General features: G+C 48.2%; 1 protein-coding gene across 1 annotated transcript; it reads right to left on the bottom strand.

The window, feature by feature from the left end:
• Positions 1 to 1,810: 1,810 nt before the first annotated feature.
• On the bottom strand, positions 1,811 to 25,315 carry LOC116374245 (transcription cofactor vestigial-like protein 4). Its single transcript, XM_031825798.1, has 3 exons — positions 24,770 to 25,315; positions 4,118 to 4,340; positions 1,811 to 2,161 (listed from the first exon to the last, which is right to left on the bottom strand). Exons 1-3 carry the CDS (start codon positions 24,849 to 24,851, stop codon positions 2,137 to 2,139), a joined length of 330 nt encoding a protein of 109 aa, XP_031681658.1. The 5' UTR covers positions 24,852 to 25,315; the 3' UTR covers positions 1,811 to 2,136.
• Positions 25,316 to 25,317: the final 2 nt, after the last annotated feature.

Genomic DNA, 25,317 nt, shown 5'->3' with positions numbered 1-25,317 from the left:
ACTCACCCACCATTTGGCAAATCTGACTGTTTTGCGAGCACAGACTGTGGAATGTGTTCCGGGACTTATCTGATGGTATTGAGGAGTTTACCACATCAGTCACCAGTTTCATTAATAAGTGCATCGACAGTGCCATCCTCACAGTGACCGTACGTACATTTCCAAACCAGAAGCCATGGATTACAGGCAACATCAGCACTGAGCTAAAGGCTAGAGCTGCCGCTTCCAAGGACAGGACACTAACCAGGACGCTAATAAAATAATCCTGCTATGCCATCAAGCAGGCAAAGCATCAATACAGGACTAAGATCAAATCCTACCACACCAGCTCTGACGCTCGTCGGATGTGGCAGGGCTTGCAAACTATCACGGATTACATTGGGAAACCGAGCCGCGAGCTGTCTAGTGACGCAAACCCAGCAGATGAGCTAAATGCCTTTTATGCTCGCTTCGAGGAAATCAACACTGAACCAAGCGTGGGTGCACCAGCTGTTCCGGACGACTGTGATCTCGCTCTCTGTAGCTAATGTGAGTAAGACCTTTAAACATGTTAACATTAACAAGACCGCGGGGCCAGAGATACCAGTACGCATACTAAGAGCATGCACTGATCAGATGGCAAGTCTTGTCACTGACATTTTCAACCCATCCCCGACTCAGTCTGTAATACCAACATGTTTCAAGCAGACCACCATAGTCCCTGTGCCCAAGAACACAAAGATAACTCGTCTAGCATTCACATCTGCAGCCACGAAATGCTTTGAAAGGCCAGTCATGGCTCACATCAACACCATCATCCAAGACACCCTGGACCCAATTTGCATACCTCCCCAAAATATCCAGATGACGCAATCTCTATTGTACTGCACACTACTCTTTCCCACTTGGACAAAAGGAACACCTACGTGAGAATGCTGTCCATTGACTACAGCTCAGCGTTCCACACCTCAGTGCCATCCAAGCTCATCACTGAGCTAAGGACCCTGGGACTGAACACCTCCCGCTGTAACTGGATCCTGGACTTCCTGACGGGCCGCCCCCAGGTGGTGAGGGTAGGTAGCAACACATCTGCCACACAGACCCTCAACGCGTGGGGCCCCTCAGGAGTGCGTGCTTAGTCCCCTCCTGTGCGTCCTGTTCACCCACGACTGTGTGGCCACGCACCACTCAAACACCATCAATACGCTTGCCGACAAAACAAGAAGGCGGTAGGCCTGATCACCAACGACGATGACGCAACCTATAAGGAGGATGCCAGTGACCTGACAGTGTGGTGCCAGGACAACAACCTCTCAATCAACATTAGCAAGACATATGAGCTGATCCTGGACTACAGGAAACAGAGGGACGAGCACCAACGGGGCTGTAGTGGAGGGGGGGGGGGGGGGTCGATGTCCAACTCCTTAAGGATCTCACATGGTCCAAACACACCAACACAGTCATGGAGAGTGCACGACAACACATATTCACCCTCAGGAGGCTGAAAAGATTTGGCATGGGCCCTCAGATCTTCAAACAGTTCCAAAAATGTTGTAAATGGTGCCGCTGGACTGGCTGTAACACCACCTGGTATGGCAACCGCCTGGTATGGCAACCGCCTGGTATGGCAACCGCCTGGTATGGCAACCGCCTGGTATGGCAACCGCCTGGTATGGCAACCGCCTGGTATGGCAACCGCCTGTCTTATGGAAAAAGCCACGGGAATGGTTATTCCAATACTGTGAAAATGTTATTTTTTGTTTTTCCAATATATTTTAATATTTGTAGATAATCTTAAATAATTTTAAATAATGAAAAAGTATTGTAGAAAAGTTGAGCCAGTCACGTGTTTGTTTGAAAAGCGATCTGGCCAATCAGTAGCATTCTATATTGACTAATGAGTCTCTGTTATTGTAATTAGTTGGTTTTCACTCAACAACATTTAATTAAGAGGGTCTATGTGATTTGGCTATTAGTGTGTGTATTTTTGTGGTTGTTGAATTCTTATGTTTTTAGCACCCCCTTGTGTGCTCTGCCGGTATTACCGCAAATCCCAGTATGAGAAAATCAGGATACCGCCCAAGATTACCAGGCTGTTAACAAGCACTAGGCGCTGATCCAGGACTACAGGAAATGGAAGGAAGAGGATGGCCCCAATCACATCGACGGGGTTCTGCTCTGCCTAACACCATGGTACGTAAAAAAACAAAAAAACAATGACTTTGTTATTTGAAGATCACGACTTCTCACTATATAACAAAGGTTGTCCAAAAGTACCACACATCACACATTCATTTGTTAAGATGTACGATAACCACCTCATCAAGGGGCCCTGTGGTTACATTGATCTGATAACCACCTCATCAAGGGGTCCTGTGGTTACATTGATCTGATAACCACCTCAAGGGGTCCTGTGGCTACATTGATCTGATAACCACCTCATCAAGGGGTCCTGTGGCTACATTGATCTGATAACCACCTCATCAAGGGGCCCTGTGGCTACATTGATCTGATAACCACCTCATCAAGGGGCCCTGTGATCACAATGCACTCGTAGGGCATTTTGGCCAGCAGCATCCTGATTTATCAGCCTCCGAGGCTTCTACTGAATCTGATCAGCCTGTCAGGAATGGAGCTCACCCACTCTGTACATGTGAATATCTATAAAACAAGGAGTGTCCTTTACAGTTATACACCTGTCATTTATGCATGCTAACAACCAGCATAGATAGATAGCTAATATGACTACCTAACTAAAACTAGCTCACTCACAAGACTAGCTGCGGTGTTGCTTGCATGCGATTGGCTGTGGTCTTAGGGGTGTCACCCTGGGAGACAGTGCTGCCTGTCAGGTATTGTTCAGGGCTTACATGCCCCACGAGGGCTTAGATGCCCCAAAGAGCTCAGATGCCTCCAAGAGCTCTTAGTTCAAGGTAAGGGACATTTAGCTTGCTAACATTCTAACTTATAAACTGATAATGATCTCCCAACACAAATGAAAGCATGATGTTAGCATGAAATGTACCATCACTTAGTGTCGTAATTAATGAAAACATATGTGCTGATCCACGTTGAGGTCTGCTGTCTCAGCCTTACTGTCAATCTATCATCAATACAGGATCTCCAATTTACAGAGTTTCTCCTGATCTCCACAAAGGCAGAGAGATGGGAGGGGGGGAGGAGACAACAAGCAGGGGAGCGAGGGGAGAGGGGAGGAGGCGACGACAAGCACAGGGGAGGAGGAGACTACAAGCAGGGGGAGGAGGAGACGACAAGCACGGGGGAGGAGCAGCCTCAACCACCAGTGCTGCACCCCCCTTTTCCTTATATAACCTATATATTATTCTATAGTGCACTACCTTTTGACCTAGTTGTGCCATTTGAGAAGCAGCCTGGAAACATCGGGAGGGCATGGTCAGCCTCCGCCAGCGCCACAGCCCAGCCATGTGTTCCAATCACAGGCATGGTACATGAGGCATGAACCAACCTCCCGCCAGCGCCACAGCCCAGGCGCCAATCACAGGCATGGTACATGAGGCATGAGCCAACCTCCCGCCAGCGCCACAGCCCAGGCGCCAATCACAGGAATGGTACATGAGGCATGAGCCAACCTCCCGCCAGCGCCACAGCCCAGTCATGTGCTCCAATCACAGGCATGGTACATGAGGCATGAGCCAACCTCCTGCCAGCGCCACAGCCCAGCCATGTGCGCCAATCACAGGCATGGTACATGAGGCATGAGCCAACCTCCCGCCAGCTCCACAGCCCAGCCATGTGCTCCAATCACAGGCATGGTACATGAGGCATGAGCCAACCTCCCGCCAGCGCCACAGCCCAGCCATGTGCTCCAATCACAACCTCATGGTACATGATGAATGAGCCATGCCAACCTCCCGCCAGTGCAATCTCTCTCAGGCATCCAGGATTACTAATGCTTCCCACTAACTACTGTTCATGGCTGGTGGCACAGCCCTCACGTGGGCCCTCTGACAACAGTGGACATCTGCTAAACCCTATGAAGTTGAATACCTTTGGAAACATTGACATTCCTGCAGCGATGGTAACATTCCAATAAGATGCTAGAGTGTGTGGAGAAAACTAACGTCATCGGCAGATATCTGTCACTGTGTTTACTTACAGCTGTGCAGCAAACAGCCGGCTCATCTTGGCCACGTGTTGGTTGTCACAGTCTTGGTCATCATTGTCCTGTTGGTCCTGTCCTGTGCTGTGGCTGAGACTGTGCTTCCTCTTGCCGGGGCTGATGGGAGGAGGACCTGTCCGGTGACTATGGTTGGTGCCGCCAGATGATGACAGGGACATGGACTGGTGCATCCTGGGGTCACCTCGCAGGGCTGCCTCGCCTGGATGGGGAGAGAGAGAGAGAGAGAGAGAGAGAGAGAGAGAGAGAGAGAGAGAGAGAAGACAACATTTAGAATCTTCTTCTCAAATGGGGAGGGAGTTTATATAGCTGTCCTCGCTGCCTGAGGAAAGCCTAAGACTGACCTTCTCCAGAGACATGCCCAGTACATCTACACAATCACAGCAAGGAAAACCCCTCTACAACAACACTACAACCGCTCAGAGAAACATACACCAGGATTTAAACTATGCAAACTCTTCCAATTCAATTCCACTTTGAATGTCCTGGTAGGTCTGACTGTCCTGGTAGGTCTGAATGTCCTGGTAGGTCTGAATGTCCTGGTAGGTCTGAATGTCCTGGTAGGTCTGAATGTCCTGGTAGGTCTGAATGTCATGGTAGGTCTGAATGTCATGGTAGGTCTGAATGTCATGGTAGGTCTGACTAGGTCTGAATGTCCTGGTAGGTCTGAATGTCATGGTAGGTCTAACTAGGTCTGAATGTCCTGGTAGGTCTGAATGTCCTGGTAGGTCTGAATGTCCTGGTAGGTCTGAATGTCCTGGTAGGTCTGACTGTCCTGGTAGGTCTGACTGTCCTGGTAGGTCTGACTGTCCTGGTAGGTCTGAATGTCCTGGTAGGTCTGAATGTCATGGTAGGTCTGATTAGGTCTGAATGTCCTGGTAGGTCTGAATGTCATGGTAGGTCTAACTAGGTCTGAATGTCCTGGTAGGTCTGAATGTCCTGGTAGGTCTGAATGTCCTGGTAGGTCTGAATGTCCTGGTAGGTCTGAATGTCATGGTAGGTCTGACTAGGTCTGAATGTCCTGGTAGGTCTGAATGTCATGGTAGGTCTAACTAGGTCTGAATGTCCTGGTAGGTCTGAATGTCCTGGTAGGTCTTGAATGTCATGGTAGGTCTGCAGGAAAACCGATTTGAAAGGTTTGAATAACGAAAACATGTTAAGATACATGTTGTACGCTGTTCCTTCTTGGTCCCAGAAAATAGCAAAGCATAGCGGAGAGTTCAGTGTGTGTGTGTGTGTGTGTGTGTGTGTGTGTGTGTGTGTGTGTGTGTGGGAGAGGTGGTGGAGGAGGAAAAGTACTACTGGGAATATATACGCACGGGGACTTTCCACTAAAAGAGAGTTTAGCCCACTCACTCAACTCTGAGAAGCCTTTTACTGAGCGGAGTTTATGTGCCATGTGAAACATTTCAAAGCAGATCATTACAACACACACACACACAATGTCCATGAACAACGCACAGCATTGTTCACCTAACCAATTCACAGTAGTCACACTGTCGAACAAGGCCTGGGGGAGAGGGGGGGGGGGTCATACAACTCAATGCAACGTATTGTTCACAGAAATAAAATTATAAACTAAATACCAGGAAAAACAATCCAGTCCTTTCTTATTGGGGAACAATTGAAACAACAAGTGTTGAGATGGAACTCAGAGCATTTAGAATGTCTAGAATGTGCAGAGAGAGGGAGACTTCTAAACAAGTGTTGAAATGGAACTCAGAGCATTTAGAATGTCTAGAATGTGCAGAGAGAGGGAGCCTTCTAAACAAGTGTTGAAATGGAACTCAGAGCATTTAGAATGTCTAGAATGTGCAGAGAGAGGGAGCCTTCTAAACAAGTATTGAGATGGAACTCAGAGCATTTAGAATGTCTAGAATGTGCAGAGAGAGGGAGACTTCTAAACAAGTATTGAGATGGAACTCAGAGCATTTAGAATGTCTAGAATGTGCAGAGAGAGGGAGCCTTCTAAACAAGTATTGAGATGGAACTCAGAGCATTTAGAATGTCTAGAATGTGCAGAGAGAGGGAGCCTTCTAAACAAGTATTGAGATGGAACTCAGAGCATTTAGAATGTCTAGAATGTGCAGAGAGAGGGAGCCTTCTAAACAAGCGGCCCATTTTCCTGACTGGCGTGTTTCTGCTCGTCTGAGAGCGCTCCATGGCAACGGAGGTGACATCATTGTTTTTGGCAGGAGGGGGGAAGAGAGAGAGAGAAAAATTGAAAAATTGAGAAGAGAGCGAGAGGAAGAGGTAATTAAGAGAATAGTTTAGTGGGCCGGCCTGACTTTAACCAGCCACTAACAGCGCAGCCTACAAGCTATAGGCTACAGCCTACAAGCTACAGCCTACAAGCTACAGCCTACAAGCTACAGCCTACAAGCTACAGCCTACAAGCTACAGCCTACAAGCTACAAGCTTACTATCCAGCCAGCCAAACACTCATAACAAAACACAGCCACTAAAATCAGAACAACGCAGCCACTCACAACATAACAGCAGTCACCATAGCAGCACCCACCCGTAGCACGCGCTCCAGCAGGTATATATTTCACTGGTCATCCCCAAAGACAATTCCTCTTTTGGCCGCCTTTCGTTCCAGTTCTCTGCTGCCAATGATTGGAGCGAACTGCAAAAATCACTGAAGATGGAGACTCATATCTCCCTCACTAACTTTAAGCATTAGCTGTCAGAGCAGTTACTGATCATTGCACCTGTACACAGCACATCTGTAAATTGCCCATCCAACTACCTCATCCCCATATTGTTATTTATGTTTTGCTCTTTTGCACCCCAGTATCTCTACCTGCACATTCATCTTCTGCACATCTACCATTCCAGTGTTTAATTGCTATATTGTAATTATTTCGCCACTATGGCCTATTTATTGCCTTACCTCCCTTATCTTACCTCATTTGCAGTTGTAAATGAGAACTTGTTCTCAACTGGCCTATCTGGTTAAATAAAGGTTCAATTCAAATATAAATACAATTTAAAAAACACAGCCAATCACAACACAACAAGTCAACTACAGCCCGACGAGCCATCCAACTACAGCCCGACAAGCCATCCAACCACAGCCCAACGAGCCATCCAACTACAGCCCGACGAGCCATCCAACTACAGCCCGACAAGCCATCCAACCACAGCCCGACGAGCCATCCAACTACAGCCCGACGAGCCATCCAACTACAGCCCGACAAGCCATCCAACTACAGCCCAACGAGCCATCCAACTACAGCCCAACGAGCCATCCAACTACAGCCCGACGAGCCATCCAACAAGTCAACTACAGCCCAACGAGCCATCCAACTACAGCCCGACGAGCCATCCAACTACAGCCCGACGAGCCATCCAACTACAGCCCAACGAGCCATCCAACTACAGCCCAACGAGCCATCCAACTACAGCCCAACGAGCCATCCAACTACAGCCCAACGAGCCATCCAACTACAGCCCAACGAGCCATCCAACTACAGCCCAACGAGCCATCCAACTACAGCCCAACGAGCCATCCAACTACAGCCCAACGAGCCATCCAACTACAGCCCAACGAGCCATCCAACTACAGCCCAACGAGCCATCCAACTACAGCCCAACGAGCCATCCAACTACAGCCCAACGAGCCATCCAACTACAGCCCAACGAGCCATCCAACAAGTCAACTACAGCCCGACGAGCCATCCAACAAGTCAACTACAGCCTGACTATCCTGCCACGTAACATTGACATGTAAAACAATGAGTACACATGTCAACAATGTACGCTGAAACGGGACTTCATAAACTCAAAAACGTTTCTTCACAGGACGACAAGTAGAGACCAATATGCCTAGATAAGAGTGCATCGGTCCTCAGGACCCAATCGACCGCTCAGAAAACCGGTTCAATCCGATTCAAAATGTAACAAACGGATCCAAATGTAGCAAGACGGTTTAGATCATATCGACCCGGTCCGACACCCGATCAAATCAAATGTTATTTGTCACACACATATATATATACATACACACACACATATATACACACACACACACACACACACACACACACACACACACACATATATATATATATTTTTTTTTACACCTTTATTTAACTAGTCAAGTCAGTTAAGAACAACTTCTTATTTTCAATGACGGCCTAGGAACGGTGGGTTAACTGCCTTGTTCAGGGGCAGAACTACAGATTTACACCTTGTCAGCTCAGGGGATCCAATCTTGCAACCTTACAGTTAACTAGTCCAACGCTCTAACCACCTGCCTCTCATTGCACTCCACGAGGAGCCTGCCTGTTACGCGAATGCAGTAGAAGCCAAGGTAAGTTGCTAGCTAGCATTAAACTTATCTTATAAACAACAATCAATCAACGACTGCCGTTGCTCCAATGTGTACTTAAACATCAATGCCTTTCTTAAAATCAATACACAGAAGTATATATTTTTAAACCTGCATATTTAGCTAAAATAAATCCAGGTTAGCAGGCAATATTAACCAGGTGAAATTGTGTCAATTCTCTTGCGTTCATTGCACGTAGAGTCAGGGTATATGCAACAGTTTGGGCCGCCTGGCTCTTTGCGAACTAATTTTCCAGATTTTTACGTAATTATGACATAACATAGAGAACGTCTTGATCTACTTCCAATAAGGTCTGTTTTTTTCTGTTCATGTCTTCCATAGAGAATGTCTTGATCTACTTCCAATAAGGTCTGTGTTTCGTGCAGGTTAGGGTGCAGGTTGGGGTTCAGGCTTTAACCGCCTCTGCGTTTTGATACCCGTGTAGATCTCACTAGGATAAGGTAACGTTTGTCAACATATTTTCATAAATTCACTCTACAAAAAAAATGATCTTCGCTTATATTTAGCCAATATTGATCAGAGTTACCTTGTCCTATGGATATCTACACAGTTATAAAATTGACAAGGTGGTGTAAGCCTACACGAAACACAGTCCTTATTTTAAGTGAATCTAAAAAATATCCTATGGAATAAATGAATGAAGGAACCGCTTTTCAGATTTTGCTAGACGGTGTCATGGGAATTATGACTCGCACTTTGGTAGTCAATTCTTACCATGTCCATTATTAAAATAGGATTTCCTTCATGTAGAAATGACAGTTTTTGTTTTCAACATTCATCACAGGCAACTTAAACTCTATTTTTATTCAAACAGTTGAGAGTATTTGTCTCCTAAGCAGACTCTTCAGTATCGTTGTCACTTCAGAGCTGTGTGTGTGTGTGTGTGTGTGTGTGTTTTACAGATGGCAGAGAAAAGCAGAGCACCAGTGTGGGAATTGGCACCAGGGAAAGCAAGGTGTCTTATTTGTGATAAAGATGTCAGCATGGGGTCAGCAACGGCTAAATCAAAACATACCACCAACCTGTGGAATCACCTTAAGAACACTTATCCAAAAGCCCATAATATGTATTATATTATAATTATATTATTAAGTTAAAATAAGTGTTCATTCAGTATTATTGCAATTGTCATTATTACAAAAAATGTGTGTGTATATATATATAAAACAAAATCGGCCGATTAATCGGTATCGGCGTTGAAAAATCATAATCGGTCGACCTCTAGTTCAAAGGCGACTGCGTGAATCAGTCCTTCATGGTTGCGGCAGCGTAGCCTAGTGGTTAGAGCGTTGGACTAGTAACCGGAAGGTTGCAAGTTCAAACCCCCCCAACTGACAAGGTACAAATCTGTCGTTCTGCCCCTGAACAGGCAGTTAACCCACTGTTCCTAGGCCGGCATTGAAAATAAGAATTTGTTCTTAACTGACGTGCCTAGTTAAATAAAGGTAAAAAAAAAAAAATATTAAATGGTTGAATTGCAGCAAAGAAACCACTACTATTTTATTTTATTTAATCTTTTTTTAAACTAGGCAAGTCAGTTAAGAAAAAATATCTTATTTACAATGACAGCCTACCCTGGCCAAACCCGGACGACGCTGGGCCAATTGTGCACTATGGGACTCCCAATCACGGCCGGATGTGATACAGTCTGGATTCGAACCAGGGACTGTAGTGATGCCTCTTGCATCGAGATGCTGTGTCTTAGACCACTGCGCAACTCTGGAATTATTACAAAGGACACCGATAAGAAGCAGAGACTTGCTTGGCATAGCACCCCCACACCATCACACCACCTCCTCCATGCTTCATGGTGGGAACCACACTTGCAGAGACTTGCTTGGGCCAAGAAACATGAGCAATGGACACTGGACTGGTATAAATCTGTCCTTTAGTCGGATGAGTCCAACTTTGAGATTTTGTGAGAAGCAGAGTAGGTGAATGGATTAACTCTGCAAGTGTGGTTCCCACCATGAAGCATGGAGGAGGTGGTGTGATGGTGTGGGGGTGCTACGCTGATGAAACTGGCAATGATTTATTTAAAATTGAAGGCACACTTAACCAGCTGGGACTATCATTTGTTTTTCTACAGGACAGTGACTCAACACCTCCAGGCTGTATAAGGGCTATGACCAAGGACAGTGATGATGGCGTGCTGCATCAGATGACCTGGCCTCCACAATCCCCCGACCTCAATCCAATTCATCCCAAACAGAGTGAAAATAAAGCAGCTAAGAGCTCAGCATATGTGGGAACTCCTTCAAGACATTTGGAAAAAGCATTCCAGGTGAAGCTGGTTGAGAGAATGCCAAGAGTGCCCAAAGCTGTCATCAAGGCAAAAGGTGGCTATTTGAAGAATCTCAAATATAAAATAAAAGTTTATGAGTAACACTGTTTTGGTTACTACAAGATTCGATATGTTAATTTCACAGTTTATGTCTTCGCTATTATTCTACAATGTATAAATTAGTAAAGCATTAAGAAAAACCCTTGAATGATGTGTGAGTTGTTCTAAAACTTTTGACCGCTAGTGTGTGTGTGATAGACAGTTGAAGTCGGAGGTTTACATACACTTAGGTTGGAGTCATTAAAACTCATTTTTCAACCACTCCAGAAATTTCTTGTTAACAAAACTATAGTTTTGGCCAGTTGGTTAGGACATCTACTTTGTGCACGACACAAGTAATTTTTCCAACAATTGTTTAAAGACAGATTATTTCACTTATAATGTACTGTATCACAATTCCAGAGGATCAGAAGTTTACATACACTAAGTTGACTGTGCCTTTAAACAGCTTGGACAATTCCAGAAAATTAAGTCATGGCTTTAGAAGCTTCTGATTGGCTAATTGACATAATGTGAGTCAATTGGAGGTGTACCTGTGGATGTAATTCAAGGCCTACCTTCAAACTCAGTGCCTCTTTGCTTGACATCATGGGAAAACCAAAAGAAATCAGCCAAAGAAATTGTAGACCTCCACAAGTCTGGTTCATCCTTGGGAGCCATTTCCAAACGCCTGAAGGTACCACGTTCATTTCATTTGATTTATTTAACCAGGAAGGCCTCATTGAGATTAAAATCTATTTTTCAAGAGGGCCCTGGCCTTGAGTGGCAGCACCAAGTCACTACAAGTAACTACAAGTAATCTCGTAAAAACCATAGAATACACAAGAGTATAAAACCGCAAATTAAAAACATTGACAGGTCAGGGAATCAGCCTCAAAATCCTTCATCAGTGATTTAAAAACACCAATCGGGACAAGTTCTTCCAGTTTAAAAGTATTTTGTAAGGAACATAAAAGCCCCTTTACCAAATTCAGTTCGGACATTTGGAACAGTTAGCAGGATAAAGTCCAGCGAACGAAGAGATTACCCACCACATTTCTGAACAATAAAAATGCCCAAATAAAAAGGTAGTAAACCCAAAATGGCTTTGTAAATAAAAGTATACCAGTGCCTGAGCCTACGAGTGACTAGAGAAGGCCAGCCAACCCTGGTATACAAAGTGCAGTGGTGGGTAAGGGTTTTGTAGTTTAAAATATATCTCAAAGTGCCATCTGTACAAACAATAGTACGCAAGTATAAACACCATGGGACCACGCAGCCGTCATACCGCTCAGAAAGGAGATGCATTCTGTCTCCTAGAGATGAATGTACTTTGGTGCGAAAAGTGCAAATCAATCCCAGAACAACAGCAAAGGACCTTGTGAAGATGCTGGAGGAAACGGGTACAAAAGTATCTATATGCACAGTAAAATGAGTCCTATATCGACATAACCTGAAAGGCCACTCAGCAAGGAAGAAGCCACTGCTCCAAAACCACCATAAAAAAGCCAGACTACGGTTTGCAACTGCACATGGGGACAAAGATTGTACTTTTTGGAGAAATGTCCTCTGGTCTGATGAAACAAAAATAGAACTGTTTGGCCATAACAACCATCGTTATGTTTGGAGGAAAAAGGGGGAGGCTTGCAAGCTGAAGAACACCATCTCAACCATGAAGCACGGGGGTGGCAGCATCATGTTGTGGGGGTGCTTTGCTGCAGGAGGGACTGGTGCACTTCACAAAATAGATGGCATCATGAGGGAGGAACATTATGTGGATATATTGAAGCAACATCTCAAGACATCAGTCAGGAAGTTAAAGCTTGGTCGCAAATGGGTCTTCCAAATCGACAATGACCCCAAGCATACTTCCATAGTTGTAGCAAAATGGCTTAAGGACAACAAAGTCAAGGTATTGGAGTGGCCATCACAAAGCCCTGACCTCAATCCTACAGACAATTTGTGGGCAGAACTGAAAAAGCGTGTGCGAGCAAGGAGGCCTAAAAACCTGACTCCGGTACACCAGCTCTGTCAGGAGGAATGGGCCAAAATTCACCCAACTTATTGTGGGAAACTTGAGGAACGTTTGACCCAAGTAAAATAAAATTAAGGCAATGCTACCTAATATTAATTGAGTGTATGTAAACTTCTGACCCACTGGGAAATAATATAAAATCTCAACTATTATTCTGACATTTCACATTCTTAAAATAAAGTGGTGACCCTAACTGACCTAAGACAGAGACTTTTTACTAGTAGAGTCTCTCTACTCTGTCCACAATCAGAGATTGTGAAAAACTGAGTTTAAATGTATTTGGCTAAGGTGTATTTAAACTTCCGACTTCAACTGTATATAAACACACACACAAAAGTATGTGGACACACCTTCAAAATGTATCCACACGTTACTGATGAGTGCATAAAATCGAGTGCACAGCCATGCAATCTCCATAGACAAACATAGGCAGTAGAATGGTCCCTACTGAAGAGCTCAGTGACTTTCAACGTGGCACCGTCACAGGTTGCCACTTTTCCAACAGGTCAGTTGGTCAATTTTCTGCCCTGCTAGAACTGCCCTGGTCAACTAAGTGTTGTTATTGTGAAGTGGAAAGGTCTAGGAGCAGCAACGGCTCAGCCGCGAAGTGGTAGGCCACACAAGCTCACAGGATGGGACCGCCGAGTGCTGAAGAAAAGTAATCTGTAATCTTTTGCAACACTCACTCACTACCGAGTTCCAAACTGCTTCTGGAAGCAACGTCAGCACAATAAGCAGTTCGTCGGGAGCTCCATGAAATGGGTTTCCATGGCCGAGCAGTCGCACTCAAGCCTAAGATCACCACGCGCAATGCCAAGCATCGGCTGGAATGGTGTTAAAGCTCACTGCCATTGGACTCTGGATCAGTGGAAACGCGTTCTTTAGAGTGATGACTCACACGTCACCGTCTGGCAGTCCAACGGATGAATCTGGGTTTGGTGGATGCCAGGAGATAGCCACCTGCCGAATGCAAAGCTCCAACTGTAAAGTTTGGTGGAGGAGGAATAATGGTCTGGGGCTAGGCCCCTTCGTTCCAGTGAAGGGAAATCTTAACGCTACAGCATACAATGACATTCTAGACGATTCTGTGCTTCCAACTTTGTGGCAACAGTTCGGGGAAGGCCCTTTACTCTTTGAGCATGACACAACAAAGTGAAACCCAACAACAGCTCAGTCAACCGTTATTGTACAGTAGTAAGGTAACCTGTCTTCTGAACAGAGCAGGGAGGTATGAAACAAAGATCTGTGTCAGGGGAAACACTGCTTGTTTGATCTACTCAAAGTATCTTAAGTTCTACATGATGAGAGGGAGAGAGAGCCCTCGGCGGACTTCAAACACGACGGGAAGGCTGGAGTTAGAGGCTCAGAAAGGGGAGAACCTCAACCCCCCCCAACCCTCTCTTAGCAGAAACTAAGCATTGACCCCATGTCTCTGTCTCTGCTAAATTATATTTCTGGCCTACATTCTCTGAAATCTAAACTGGGTCCCTGGCATGTGATGCCTTTTATAAATACTCTAAAAACGCATGAAAGTCAGTTACATAAAACAAGAGTCAAAACAAACACGAAACAATGCCCTCTTGTTCCCTTGTGCTAGCTAGCGCTAACCAAGCCCGGCCGTCTCCAGCTAGCGCTAACCAAGCCCGGCCGTCTCCAGCTAGCGCTAACCAAGCCGGTCGTCTCCAGCTAGCGCTAACCAAGCCGGTCGTCTCCAGCTAGCGCTAACCAAGCCGGCCGTCTCCAGCTAGCGCTAACCAAGCCGGCCGTCTCCAGCTAGCGCTAACCAAGCCGGTCGTCTCCAGCTAGCGCTAACCAAGCCGGTCGTCTCCAGCTAGCGCTAACCAAGCCGGTCGTCTCCAGCTAGCGCTAACCAAGCCGGCCGTCTCCAGCTAGCGCTAACCAAGCCGGCCGTCTCCAGCTAGCGCTTACCAAGCCGGCCGTCTCCAGCTAGCGCTAACCAAGCCGGCCGTCTCCAGCTAGCGCTAACCAAGCCGGTCGTCTCCAGCTAGCGCTAACCAAGCCGGTCGTCTCCAGCTAGCGCTAACCAAGCCGGTCGTCTCCAGCTAGCGCTAACCAAGCCGGTCGTCTCCAGCTAGCGCTAACCAAGCCGGTCGTCTCCAGCTAGCGCTAACCAAGCCGGCCTTCTCCATGATTTTATTTTATTAGTGTAGCATAAAATAATGCTACATGGTACCAGTCCTGTTTGTGCGGTTTTACCCAGTCCTGTTTGTGCGGTTTTACCCAGTCCTGTTTGTGCGGTTTTACCCAGTCCTGTTTGTGCGGTTTTACCCAGTCCTGTTTGTGCGGTTTTACCCAGTCCTGTTTGTGCGGTTTTACCCAGTCCTGTTTGTGCGGTTTTACCCAGTCCTGTTTGTGCGGTTTTAACCAGTCCTGTTTGTGCGGTTTTAACCAGTCCTGTTTGTGCGGTTTTAACCAGTCCTGTTTGTGCGGTTTTAACCAGTCCTGTTTGTGCGGTTTTAACCAGTCCTGTTTGTGCGGTTTTAACCAGTCCTGTTTGTGCGGTTTTAACCAGTCCTGTTTGTGCGGTTTTAACCAGTCCTGTTTGTGCGGTTTTAACCAGTCCTGTGCCAAAAAGAGTTAACATGACGGCACAGACAGATCTGGGAGAAGGCAGGTTAAAATACGCTACCCACCGAAGCCCTTAACTAAATCAAACGTATATCTACAGAAAGAGAATGGCAGCCGTTGGGAGTGGGACAACAAAGGCCCACAGCTCGATGGGTTCTCACCTCTCCACAGAGCACGGCACAAATGTGCAAACACAGCGGATGACACCGACCGGATGGAGCCAATGACAGGCCAGCCAGGGTAAGAGGCCCAGGACACAGGTGGTCACAGAGCTATGTTTGGACTGGCTGAACCAAACGATGCCTTAGGTCATAGAAAGTGTTATAACAAAGAGGTTATCCATCAAAAACAGAGAGACCTCCCTCAGCAGACCAGGCTCTCAAGAGAAGACAGAGAGAGAGACCTCCCTCAGCAGACCAGGCTCTAAAGAGAAGACAGAGAGAGAGACCTCCCTCAGCAGACCAGGCTCTAAAGAGAAGACAGAAAGAGAGACCTCCCTCAGCAGACCAGACTCTAAAGAGAAGACAGAGAGACCTCCCTCAGCAGACCAGGCTCTAAAGAGAAGACCGAGAGAGAGACCTTCCTCAGCAGACCAGGCTCTAAAGAGAAGACAGAGAGAGAGACCTCCCTCAGCAGACCAGGCTCTAAAGAGAAGACCGAGAGAGAGACCTCCCTCAGCAGACCAGGCTCTAAAGAGAAGACAGAGAGAGAGACCTCCCTCAGCAGACCAGGCTCTAAAGAGAAGACCGAGAGAGAGACCTCCCTCAGCAGACCAGGCTCTAAAGAGAAGACAGACAGAGAGACCTCCCTCAGCAGACCAGGCTCTAAAGAGAAGACAGAGAGACCTCCCTCAGCAGACCAGGCTCTAAAGAGAAGACCCGAGAGAGACACCTCCCTCAGCAGACCAGGCTCTAAAGAGAAGACAGAGAGAGAGACCTCCCTCAGCAGACCAGGCTCTAAAGAGAAGACCGAGAGAGACACCTCCCTCAGCAGACCAGGCTCTAAAGAGAAGACAGAGAGAGAGACCTCCCTCAGCAGACCAGGCTCTAAAGAGAAGACAGAGAGACCTCCCTCAGCAGACCAGACTCTAAAGACAGAGAGACCTCCCTCAGCAGACCAGACTCTAAAGAGAAGACAGAGAGACCTCCCTCAGCAGACCAGGCTCTAAAGAGAAGACCGAGAGAGAGACCTCCCTCAGCAGACCAGGCTCTAAAGAGAAGACCGAGAGAGAGACCTCCCTCAGCAGACCAGGCTCTAAAGAGAAGACCGAGAGAGAGATCTCCCTCAGCAGACCAGGCTCTAAAGAGAAGACAGACAGAGAGACCTCCCTCAGCAGACCAGGCTCTAAAGAGAAGACAGAGAGACCTCCCTCAGCAGACCAGGCTCTAAAGAGAAGACCGAGAGAGACACCTCCCTCAGCAGACCAGGCTCTAAAGAGAAGACCGAGAGAGACACCTCCCTCAGCAGACCAGGCTCTAAAGAGAAGACAGAGAGAGAGACCTCCCTCAGCAGACCAGGCTCTAAAGAGAAGACAGAGAGACCTCCCTCAGCAGACCAGACTCTAAAGACAGAGAGACCTCCCTCAGCAGACCAGACTCTAAAGAGAAGACAGAGAGACCTCCCTCAGCAGACCAGGCTCTAAAGAGAAGACCGAGAGAGAGACCTCCCTCAGCAGACCAGGCTCTAAAGAGAAGACCGAGAGAGAGACCTCCCTCAGCAGACCAGGCTCTAAAGAGAAGACAGACAGAGAGACCTCCCTCAGCAGACCAGGCTCTAAAGAGAAGACAGAAAGAGAGACCTCCCTCAGCAGACCAGGCTCTAAAGAGAAGACAGAAAGAGAGACCTCCCTAAGCAGACCAGGCTCTAAAGAGCCACAGTTCCAGACAGCCAGTCTCTCTACTCTGGGATAGACTACTGGACATAAATAGCTCAGTGAGCAGGCCTTGCTGCATGGTCTGGAGTGACTGGGACAGACCAAACAGATACAGTAAGCACACAATGTAGCTCCTGGGTAGAGATGGATTCTGTCCTGTCATCAGGTCACGTGACTAGCTGGGCGGCGGAGTGGACAGAGATGAAGGCAGAAGGCATTCTGCTGTACCCGCTATTTGCGGACAGTGGGCACAAGTAGAAATGCTGATCTGGGATCATTTTGGGATTTCAGATAAACAAGTTCACATTGACATGGGGGAGGGGGGCTGATCCTAGATCAACACTCCTAATCTGAGACTTTATGAGTACGGGCCCTGACACGGTCACTCAGTAGAGAGGCCAGCACTACCTATGGGCCCTGGTCTAAAGTAGTGCACTACCTATGGGCCCTGGTCTAAGGTAGGGAATAGGGCCCTGGTCTAAAGTAGTGCAGTACCTATGGGCCCTGGTCTAAAGTAGTGCACTACCTATGGGCCCTGGTCTAAAGTAGTGCACTACCTATGGGCTCTGGTCTAAAGTAGTGCACTACCTATGGGCTCTGGTCTAAAGTAGTGCACTATAAAGGGCCCTGGTCTAAGGTAGTGCACTATATAGGGAATAGGGCACTGGTCTAAGGTAGTGCACTATATAGGGAATAGGGCCCTGGTCTAAGGTAGTGCACTATATAGGGAATAGGGCACTGGTCTAAAGTAGTGCACTATGTAGGGCCCTGGTCTAAAGTAGTGCACTATATAGGGCCCTGGTCTAAAGTAGTGCACTATATAGGGCCCTGGTCTAAAGTAGTGCACTATATAGGGCCCTGGTCTAAAGTAGTGCACTATATAGGGCCCTGGTCTAAAGTAGTGCACTATATAGGGTCCTGGTCTAAAGTAGTGCACTATATAGGGAATAGGGTCCTGGTCTAAAGTAGTGCACTATATAGGGAATAGGGCTCTGGTCTAAAGTAGTGCACTATATAGGGAATAGGGTCCTGGTCTAAAGTAGTGCACTATATAGGGCTCTGGTCTAAAGTAGTGCACTATATAGGGAATAGGGCTCTGGTCTAAAGTAGTGCACTATATAGGGAATAGGGCCCTGGTCTAAAGTAGTGCACTATATAGGGCCCTGGTCTAAAGTAGTGCACTATATAGGGAATAGGGCTCTGGTCTAAAGTAGTGCACTATATAGGGAATAGGATGCCATTTGGGACTTACTTTGCAGTAAAATGGGATTGGAAAGGATTGGAACAGTCAGAGCCAATCACAGCCACTAGTCTATAGTACAACCATAAGCTTCATGACCACTTGTCAGACGTGAGAGTAGCTCCTGAGCTGGGGTCGGCGTAACGTCAGGTGAGCTGGGGTCGGCGTAACGTCAGGTGAGCTGGGGTCGGCGTAACGTCAGGTGAGCTGGGGTCGGCGTAACGTCAGGTGAGCTGGGGTCGGCGTAACGTCAGGTGAGCTGGGGGCGGCGTAACGTCAGGTGAGCTGGGGGCGGCGTAACGTCAGGTGAGCTGGGGGCGGCGTAACGTCAGGTGAGCTGGGGGCGGCGTAACGTCAGGTGAGCTGGGGGCGGCGTAACGTCAGGTGAGCTGGGGGCGGCGTAACGTCAGGTGAGCTGGGGGCGGCGTAACGTCAGGTGAGCTGGGGGCGGCGTAACGTCAGGTGAGCTGGGGGCGGCGTAACGTCAGGTGAGCTGGGGGCGGCGTAACGTCAGGTGAGCTGGGGGCGGCGTAACGTCAGGTGAGCTGGGGGCGGCGTAACGTCAGGTGAGCTGGGGGCGGCGTAACGTCAGGTGAGGCTGGGGGCGGCGTAACGTCAGGTGAGCTGGGGGCGGCGTAACGTCAGGTGAGCTGGGGCGGCGTAACGTCAGGTGAGCTGGGGGCGGCGTAACGTCAGGTGAGCTGGGGGCGGCGTAACGTCAGGTGAGCTGGGGGCGGCGTAACGTCAGGTGAGCTGGGGGCGGCGTAACGTCAGGTGAGCTGGGGGCGGCGTAACGTCAGGTGAGCTGGGGGCGGCGTAACGTCAGGTGAGCTGGGGGCGGCGTAACGTCAGGTGAGCTGGGGGCGGCGTAACGTCAGGTGAGCTGGGGGCGGCGTAACGTCAGGTGAGCTGGGGGCGGCGTAACGTCAGGTGAGCTGGGGGCGGCGTAACGTCAGGTGAGCTGGGGGCGGCGTAACGTCAGGTGAGCTGGGGGCGGCGTAACGTCAGGTGAGCTGGGGGCGGCGTAACGTCAGGTGAGCTGGGGGCGGCGTAACGTCAGGTGAGCTGGGGGCGGCGTAACGTCAGGTGAGCTGGGGGCGGCGTAACGTCAGGTGAGCTGGGGGCGGCGTAACGTCAGGTGAGCTGGGGGCGGCGTAACGTCAGGTGAGCTGGGGGCGGCGTAACGTCAGGTGAGCTGGGGGCGGCGTAACGTCAGGTGAGCTGGGGGCGGCGTAACGTCAGGTGAGCTGGGGGCGGCGTAACGTCAGGTGAGCTGGGGGCGGCGTAACGTCAGGTGAGCTGGGGGCGGCGTAACGTCAGGTGAGCTGGGGGCGGCGTAACGTCAGGTGAGCTGGGGGCGGCGTAACGTCAGGTGAGCTGGGGGCGGCGTAACGTCAGGTGAGCTGGGGGCGGCGTAACGTCAGGTGAGCTGGGGGCGGCGTAACGTCAGGTGAGCTGGGGGCGGCGTAACGTCAGGTGAGCTGGGGGCGGCGTAACGTCAGGTGAGCTGGGGGCGGCGTAACGTCAGGTGAGCTGGGGGCGGCGTAACGTCAGGTGAGCTGGGGGCGGCGTAACGTCAGGTGAGCTGGGGGCGGCGTAACGTCAGGTGAGCTGGGGGCGGCGTAACGTCAGGTGAGCTGGGGGCGGCGTAACGTCAGGTGAGCTGGGGGAGGCGTAACGTCAGGTGAGCTGGGGGCGGCGTAACGTCAGGTGAGCTGGGGGCATTATGTAACGTCAGGTGAGCTGGAGGCATTATGTAACGTCAGGTGAGCTGGAGACATTGTAACGTCAGGTGAGCTGGAGGCATTATGTAACGTCAGGTGAGCTGGAGGCATTATGTAACGTCAGGTGAGCTGGGGGCGGCGTAACGTCAGGTGAGCTGGAGGCATTATGTAACGTCAGGTGAGCTGGAGGTATTATGTAACGTCAGGTGAGCTGGAGGCATTATGTAACGTCAGGTGAGCTGGAGGCATTATGTAACGTCAGGTGAGCTGGAGGCGGCGTAACGTCAGGTGAGCTGGAGGCGGCGTAACGTCGATTTGCCGACTGTAGGTTTTTATATTTACACACACACACACACACACACAGTTGAAGTCGGAAGTTTACATACACCTTAGCCAAATACATTTAAACTCCGTTTTTCACAATTCCTGGGGAGGGGAGGTGAGGGGGGTGTTATGTTCATTAATGAGGTGTCAATTAGTTGGCAGCAAAATTCAAATTTTCGTCCCTACTTTTTACGACTTCAATACACCGGTGAATTTGTGCCGTTTACTTTAAGCTCCTCTAAAAAGACGGGGCAGACGATGTACAAGAAGTGCTGTAACTTCTAAAACGGTTCACCCGATATGGATCTAATTACCCTCAAATTAAAAGCTGACAGTCTACACTGATAGGCATCATTGTTGTTTGATTTCAAATCCAAACTGAGTATAGAGCCAAAAGAAGAAGAGAGCACCACTGTCGATATTTCTCTCTGTAGCTCAGTGATTTATATCCTGCGAAAGCCTGATCCTGATACGTTGGAAAACCTGTTCCTTCCACTGATAGAATGTTGAGAATCACCTGAGGTAGCAGCATGCTGGATGAACTCAGATTGGGGGGGGGGGGGGGGGGGGGGGGTTAAGGCCCTGTCAGGGTGACAGGCTGGTTTAATGTACCAGCAGCAGCATGTAGGCCATCACTATGGCATTCCAAATGGCACTCCATTCCCTATATAGTGCACTATTTTTGAACCAGGGCCCTATATAGTGCACTATTTTTGAACCAGGGCCCTATATAGTGCACTATTTTGGACCAGGGCCCATAGGGAATGTAGTGATGCGGGCAGTAGCCAAACCAGGAAGTGGGCATGCTGGGGGATTTAAGGTTTGTGATTGTCGGTCTGATGAGCCATTCTATTTACATACCAGTCCATCCCCTCTGTTTCCAATTTTCCACCTCACAGACATCGGATAGAGAAACCAGAAAGAGATCAGAGAGAGGTAAGAGATGGGAATCCTATGTTAACATGCCAATAAAGCCCTTTGAATTTAATTTGATATCAGAGCGAGAGAGCGAGCGAGAGAACGCGAGATCAGAGAGTGAGAAAGAGATAGATATCAGAGAGTGATTGAGCGAGATCAGAGATCGGGGAGAGAGAGACCCGAGGGAGAGAGAGACCCGAGGGAGAGAGAGACCCGAGGGAGTGATTGGGTGACAGAGATCATGTTGAACCCAGGAAGGAAAGCATGCATGGTATGTCTGTCTACCCCTCTGACAGCCAGCTAGTGACGGGCAGCAACAGGAGGGCTAGATGCTAGGGCAGGGTGGATTCAACTCTTAACTTAACACAGCTGATTCAAATGATAAAAGCTTGATGATTAATTGAATCGGCTGTGTAGTTAGGTCAAAACACAAAACGTGCACCCCTTGGAGTCCCGAGGACCGAGTCTGGGAAACAATGCCCTATGAGGTCCGGAGCCTGCCGGTTTTCTGTTCTACCTGATAATTTATTGCACCCACCTGGTGTCCCAGGTCTAAATCAGTCCCTGATTAGAGGGGAATCACCCACCTGGTGCCCCAGGTCTAATTCAGTCCCTGATTAGAGGAGAATCACCCACCTGGTGTCCCAGGTCTAAATCAGTCCCTGATTAGAGGGGAATCACCCACCTGGTGCCCCAGGTCTAATTCAGTCCCTGATTAGAGGAGAATCACCCACCTGGTGCCCCAGGTCTAATTCAGTCCCTGATTAGAGGAGAATCACCCACCTGGTGTCCCAGGTCTAATTCAGTCCCTGATTAGAGGGGAATCACCCACCTGGTGCCCCAGGTCTAAATCAGTCCCTGATTAGAGGGGAATCACCCACCTGGTGCCCCAGGTCTAATTCAGTCCCTGATTAGAGGAGAATCACCCACCTGGTGCCCCAGGTCTAAATCAGTCCCTGATTAGAGGAGAATCACCCACCTGGTGCCCCAGGTCTAAATCAGTCCCTGATTAGAGGGGAATCACCCACCTGGTGTCCCAGGTCTAATTCAGTCCCTGATTAGAGGGGAATCACCCACCTGGTGCCCCAGGTCTAAATCAGTCCCTGATTAGAGGGGAATCACCCACCTGGTGCCCCAGGTCTAATTCAGTCCCTGATTAGAGGAGAATCACCCACCTGGTGCCCCAGGTCTAAATCAGTCCCTGATTAGAGGAGAATCACCCACCTGGTGCCCCAGGTCTAAATCAGTCCCTGATTAGAGGGGAATCACCCACCTGGTGCCCCAGGTCTAAATCAGTCCCTGATTAGAGGAGAATCACCCACCTGGTGCCCCAGGTCTAAATCAGTCCCTGATTAGAGGGGAATCACCCACCTGGTGCCCCAGGTCTAAATCAGTCCCTGATTAGAGGGGAATCACCCACCTGGTGTCCCAGGTCTAATTCAGTCCCTGATTAGAGGGGAATCACCCACCTGGTGCCCCAGGTCTAAATCAGTCCCTGATTAGAGGGGAATCACCCACCTGGTGCCCCAGGTCTAAATCAGTCCCTGATTAGAGGGGAACAATGAAAACACACACAGTGGAACTGGCTTTGAGATCCAGAGTTGAGTTTGATGGTGCTAGGGGCTGGTGACCCCTACACGGTCACCCTCTTTAGCACCTTCCTGGGTTCAAATACTAGTTCTAATGCTTTTTGGTTTTAGCCTGGAGTGCCACAAGGTCAGTGTTTGTACTTTAGGGATGTTTCTATTGGTTTGATTGCAACAGGAAGGCTAAATCAAGCATAACTAGAGCTACTAAGTATTTGAACCACTAGACTCAGAGCCATTACCAAACACCTACAGGCCCTCAGCCAAACACCTACAGGCCCTCAGCCAAACACCTACAGGCCCTCAGCCAAACACCTACAGGCCCTCAGCCAAACACCTACAGGCCCTCAGCCAAACACCTACAGGCCCTCAGCCAAACACCTACAGGCCCTCAGCCAAACACCTACAGGCCCTCAGCCAAACACCTACAGGCCCTCAGCCAAACACCTACAGGCCCTCAGCCAAACACCTACAGGCCCTCAGCCAAACACCTACAGGCCCTCAGCCAAACACCTACAGGCCCTCAGCCAAACACCTACAGGCCCTTACATACTGGACCCTCTAGTCATGATGACCGTCTGCCTCGCACCCTGTTGTTAAACAAGAAGTAATGACACAATGCAGAACATCACTTAGCTTATAGTGAATATCCACAATGATCCTTCTCCTCATAAAAAAAAAAAGCCCCGTGGATTTCATCAACCACCGTGCTGGAGTGAAATACGTAAATAAAGTGCGATTATGGTCCACAACAGAGGAACAATGGCCCACAGACAGGCCTAACCAACAACAGTCAAAACAGAGCATGTAAAGTCCATCTCTGTCTGGAGAAGCCTACTACTATTTACTACCTAATAAAAGCACGGAGACAATGACTGACTACGGTCTGTGATACATGGAAATGGTGAGTGTGTCAGACTAATTACACAACCGGTATAATTCATGTGAGTCAACCTGAATCTAGGTCAGTGGAGGAGATGTAGTGTTCTGATATTTTCACACACACACACACACACACACGTGCAAATGGATGACCAAATTGTCCACAGGTAGATAACAAAAATACAAAAATCTAATACTGAGCAAATCCCCTCTATAATTCCTGTGAGTCAATAAAACGTGTGTCAGTAAGAGCTGATATTCATTCACACACAACTGAACAGTAACAATTCCACTAGGATGACAGATCCTCTGATGATCAATAAGAGACGTGGTTCTTTGAATCTTCGTTTCAATAGTACAACATTGGTGTAGTGGCCAGGGAGGGGGACCGACAGAATGGAAACGAGGTCCGATGTATTCCCACATTTCTAGAGGAATTATTCCCTGGCATTAAAGTGCATTTCAGTTTTAAAAAACACTCTTACTGCTACTATAACACTTGGATAATGTTTAAGATCTTCTACGATAGAAAACACATTATTCCATGAGTATGCAACACATCTACAGCAGTAGTAGGGGGGGATATTTCCGATTTATTTAAAACACAAATCATTAAACTTTTATTACTTGTTTTTTTTACAAAACAGATGCGAGATTAATTAAAGATGAATTAATGCAGATTAACGTCATGTTTTATGGCATTATGTTGTTGCAATTTCACGTGTTAAAACAGTTTCCTAATCAAGGAAAGAACGGAGTTGATTAAAGTACTGTGTTTACCTTCATAGCAGAGTATGCCGATGTTGTTGTTCATTTTGTCCAGGTACTGATAATTCAACAGATCCATTTTTGTAACAAGCATTTAACAGTTTAGCAAAACAAACAAAAAAAGACCAGCTTTATTTTGCTTCCAACCCGAGTCGAGAGGAAAATGACGCGACCGCAGTCGGTTTAATTTACGTGGGCGATTCGGTCGACACAGAGCAGTTAAAAGGCCCAGCCTTCAGCTCAAGTTTTCTACGCGCAAAAATAATATCATCGAATCAAGGTAAAACGCTTTAAAATAGTTCCCGACAAAAATGTAAATGGCGTTTGTATAATACTTGTAAAGAATGTATAAATGTATGTTCAGACAAAAAAGGTAGTGCCAGTTCTTCCTAACCTTACAGCCAGCTGTAAAGTCGACTGTACTGACACGCAGGCTCAGCTTGGTATGACTCGAATGAACCCGTTTCCTCAGAGCAGGCTGCGACCACTAGGCATGCTTGCTAAATCCCGGGAGCTCCTCAGATGTCAGGGATTTTTTTCTTCACAAGATCAACCGTCCA

The sequence above is a fragment of the Oncorhynchus kisutch genome, linkage group LG5 (assembly GCF_002021735.2).
Source record: "Oncorhynchus kisutch isolate 150728-3 linkage group LG5, Okis_V2, whole genome shotgun sequence".
In the NCBI taxonomy this organism is placed as follows: domain Eukaryota; kingdom Metazoa; phylum Chordata; class Actinopteri; order Salmoniformes; family Salmonidae; genus Oncorhynchus; species Oncorhynchus kisutch.
Note: the sequence above shows the minus strand (reverse complement) of the source record. Positions and strands in the feature narration are given on the sequence as shown.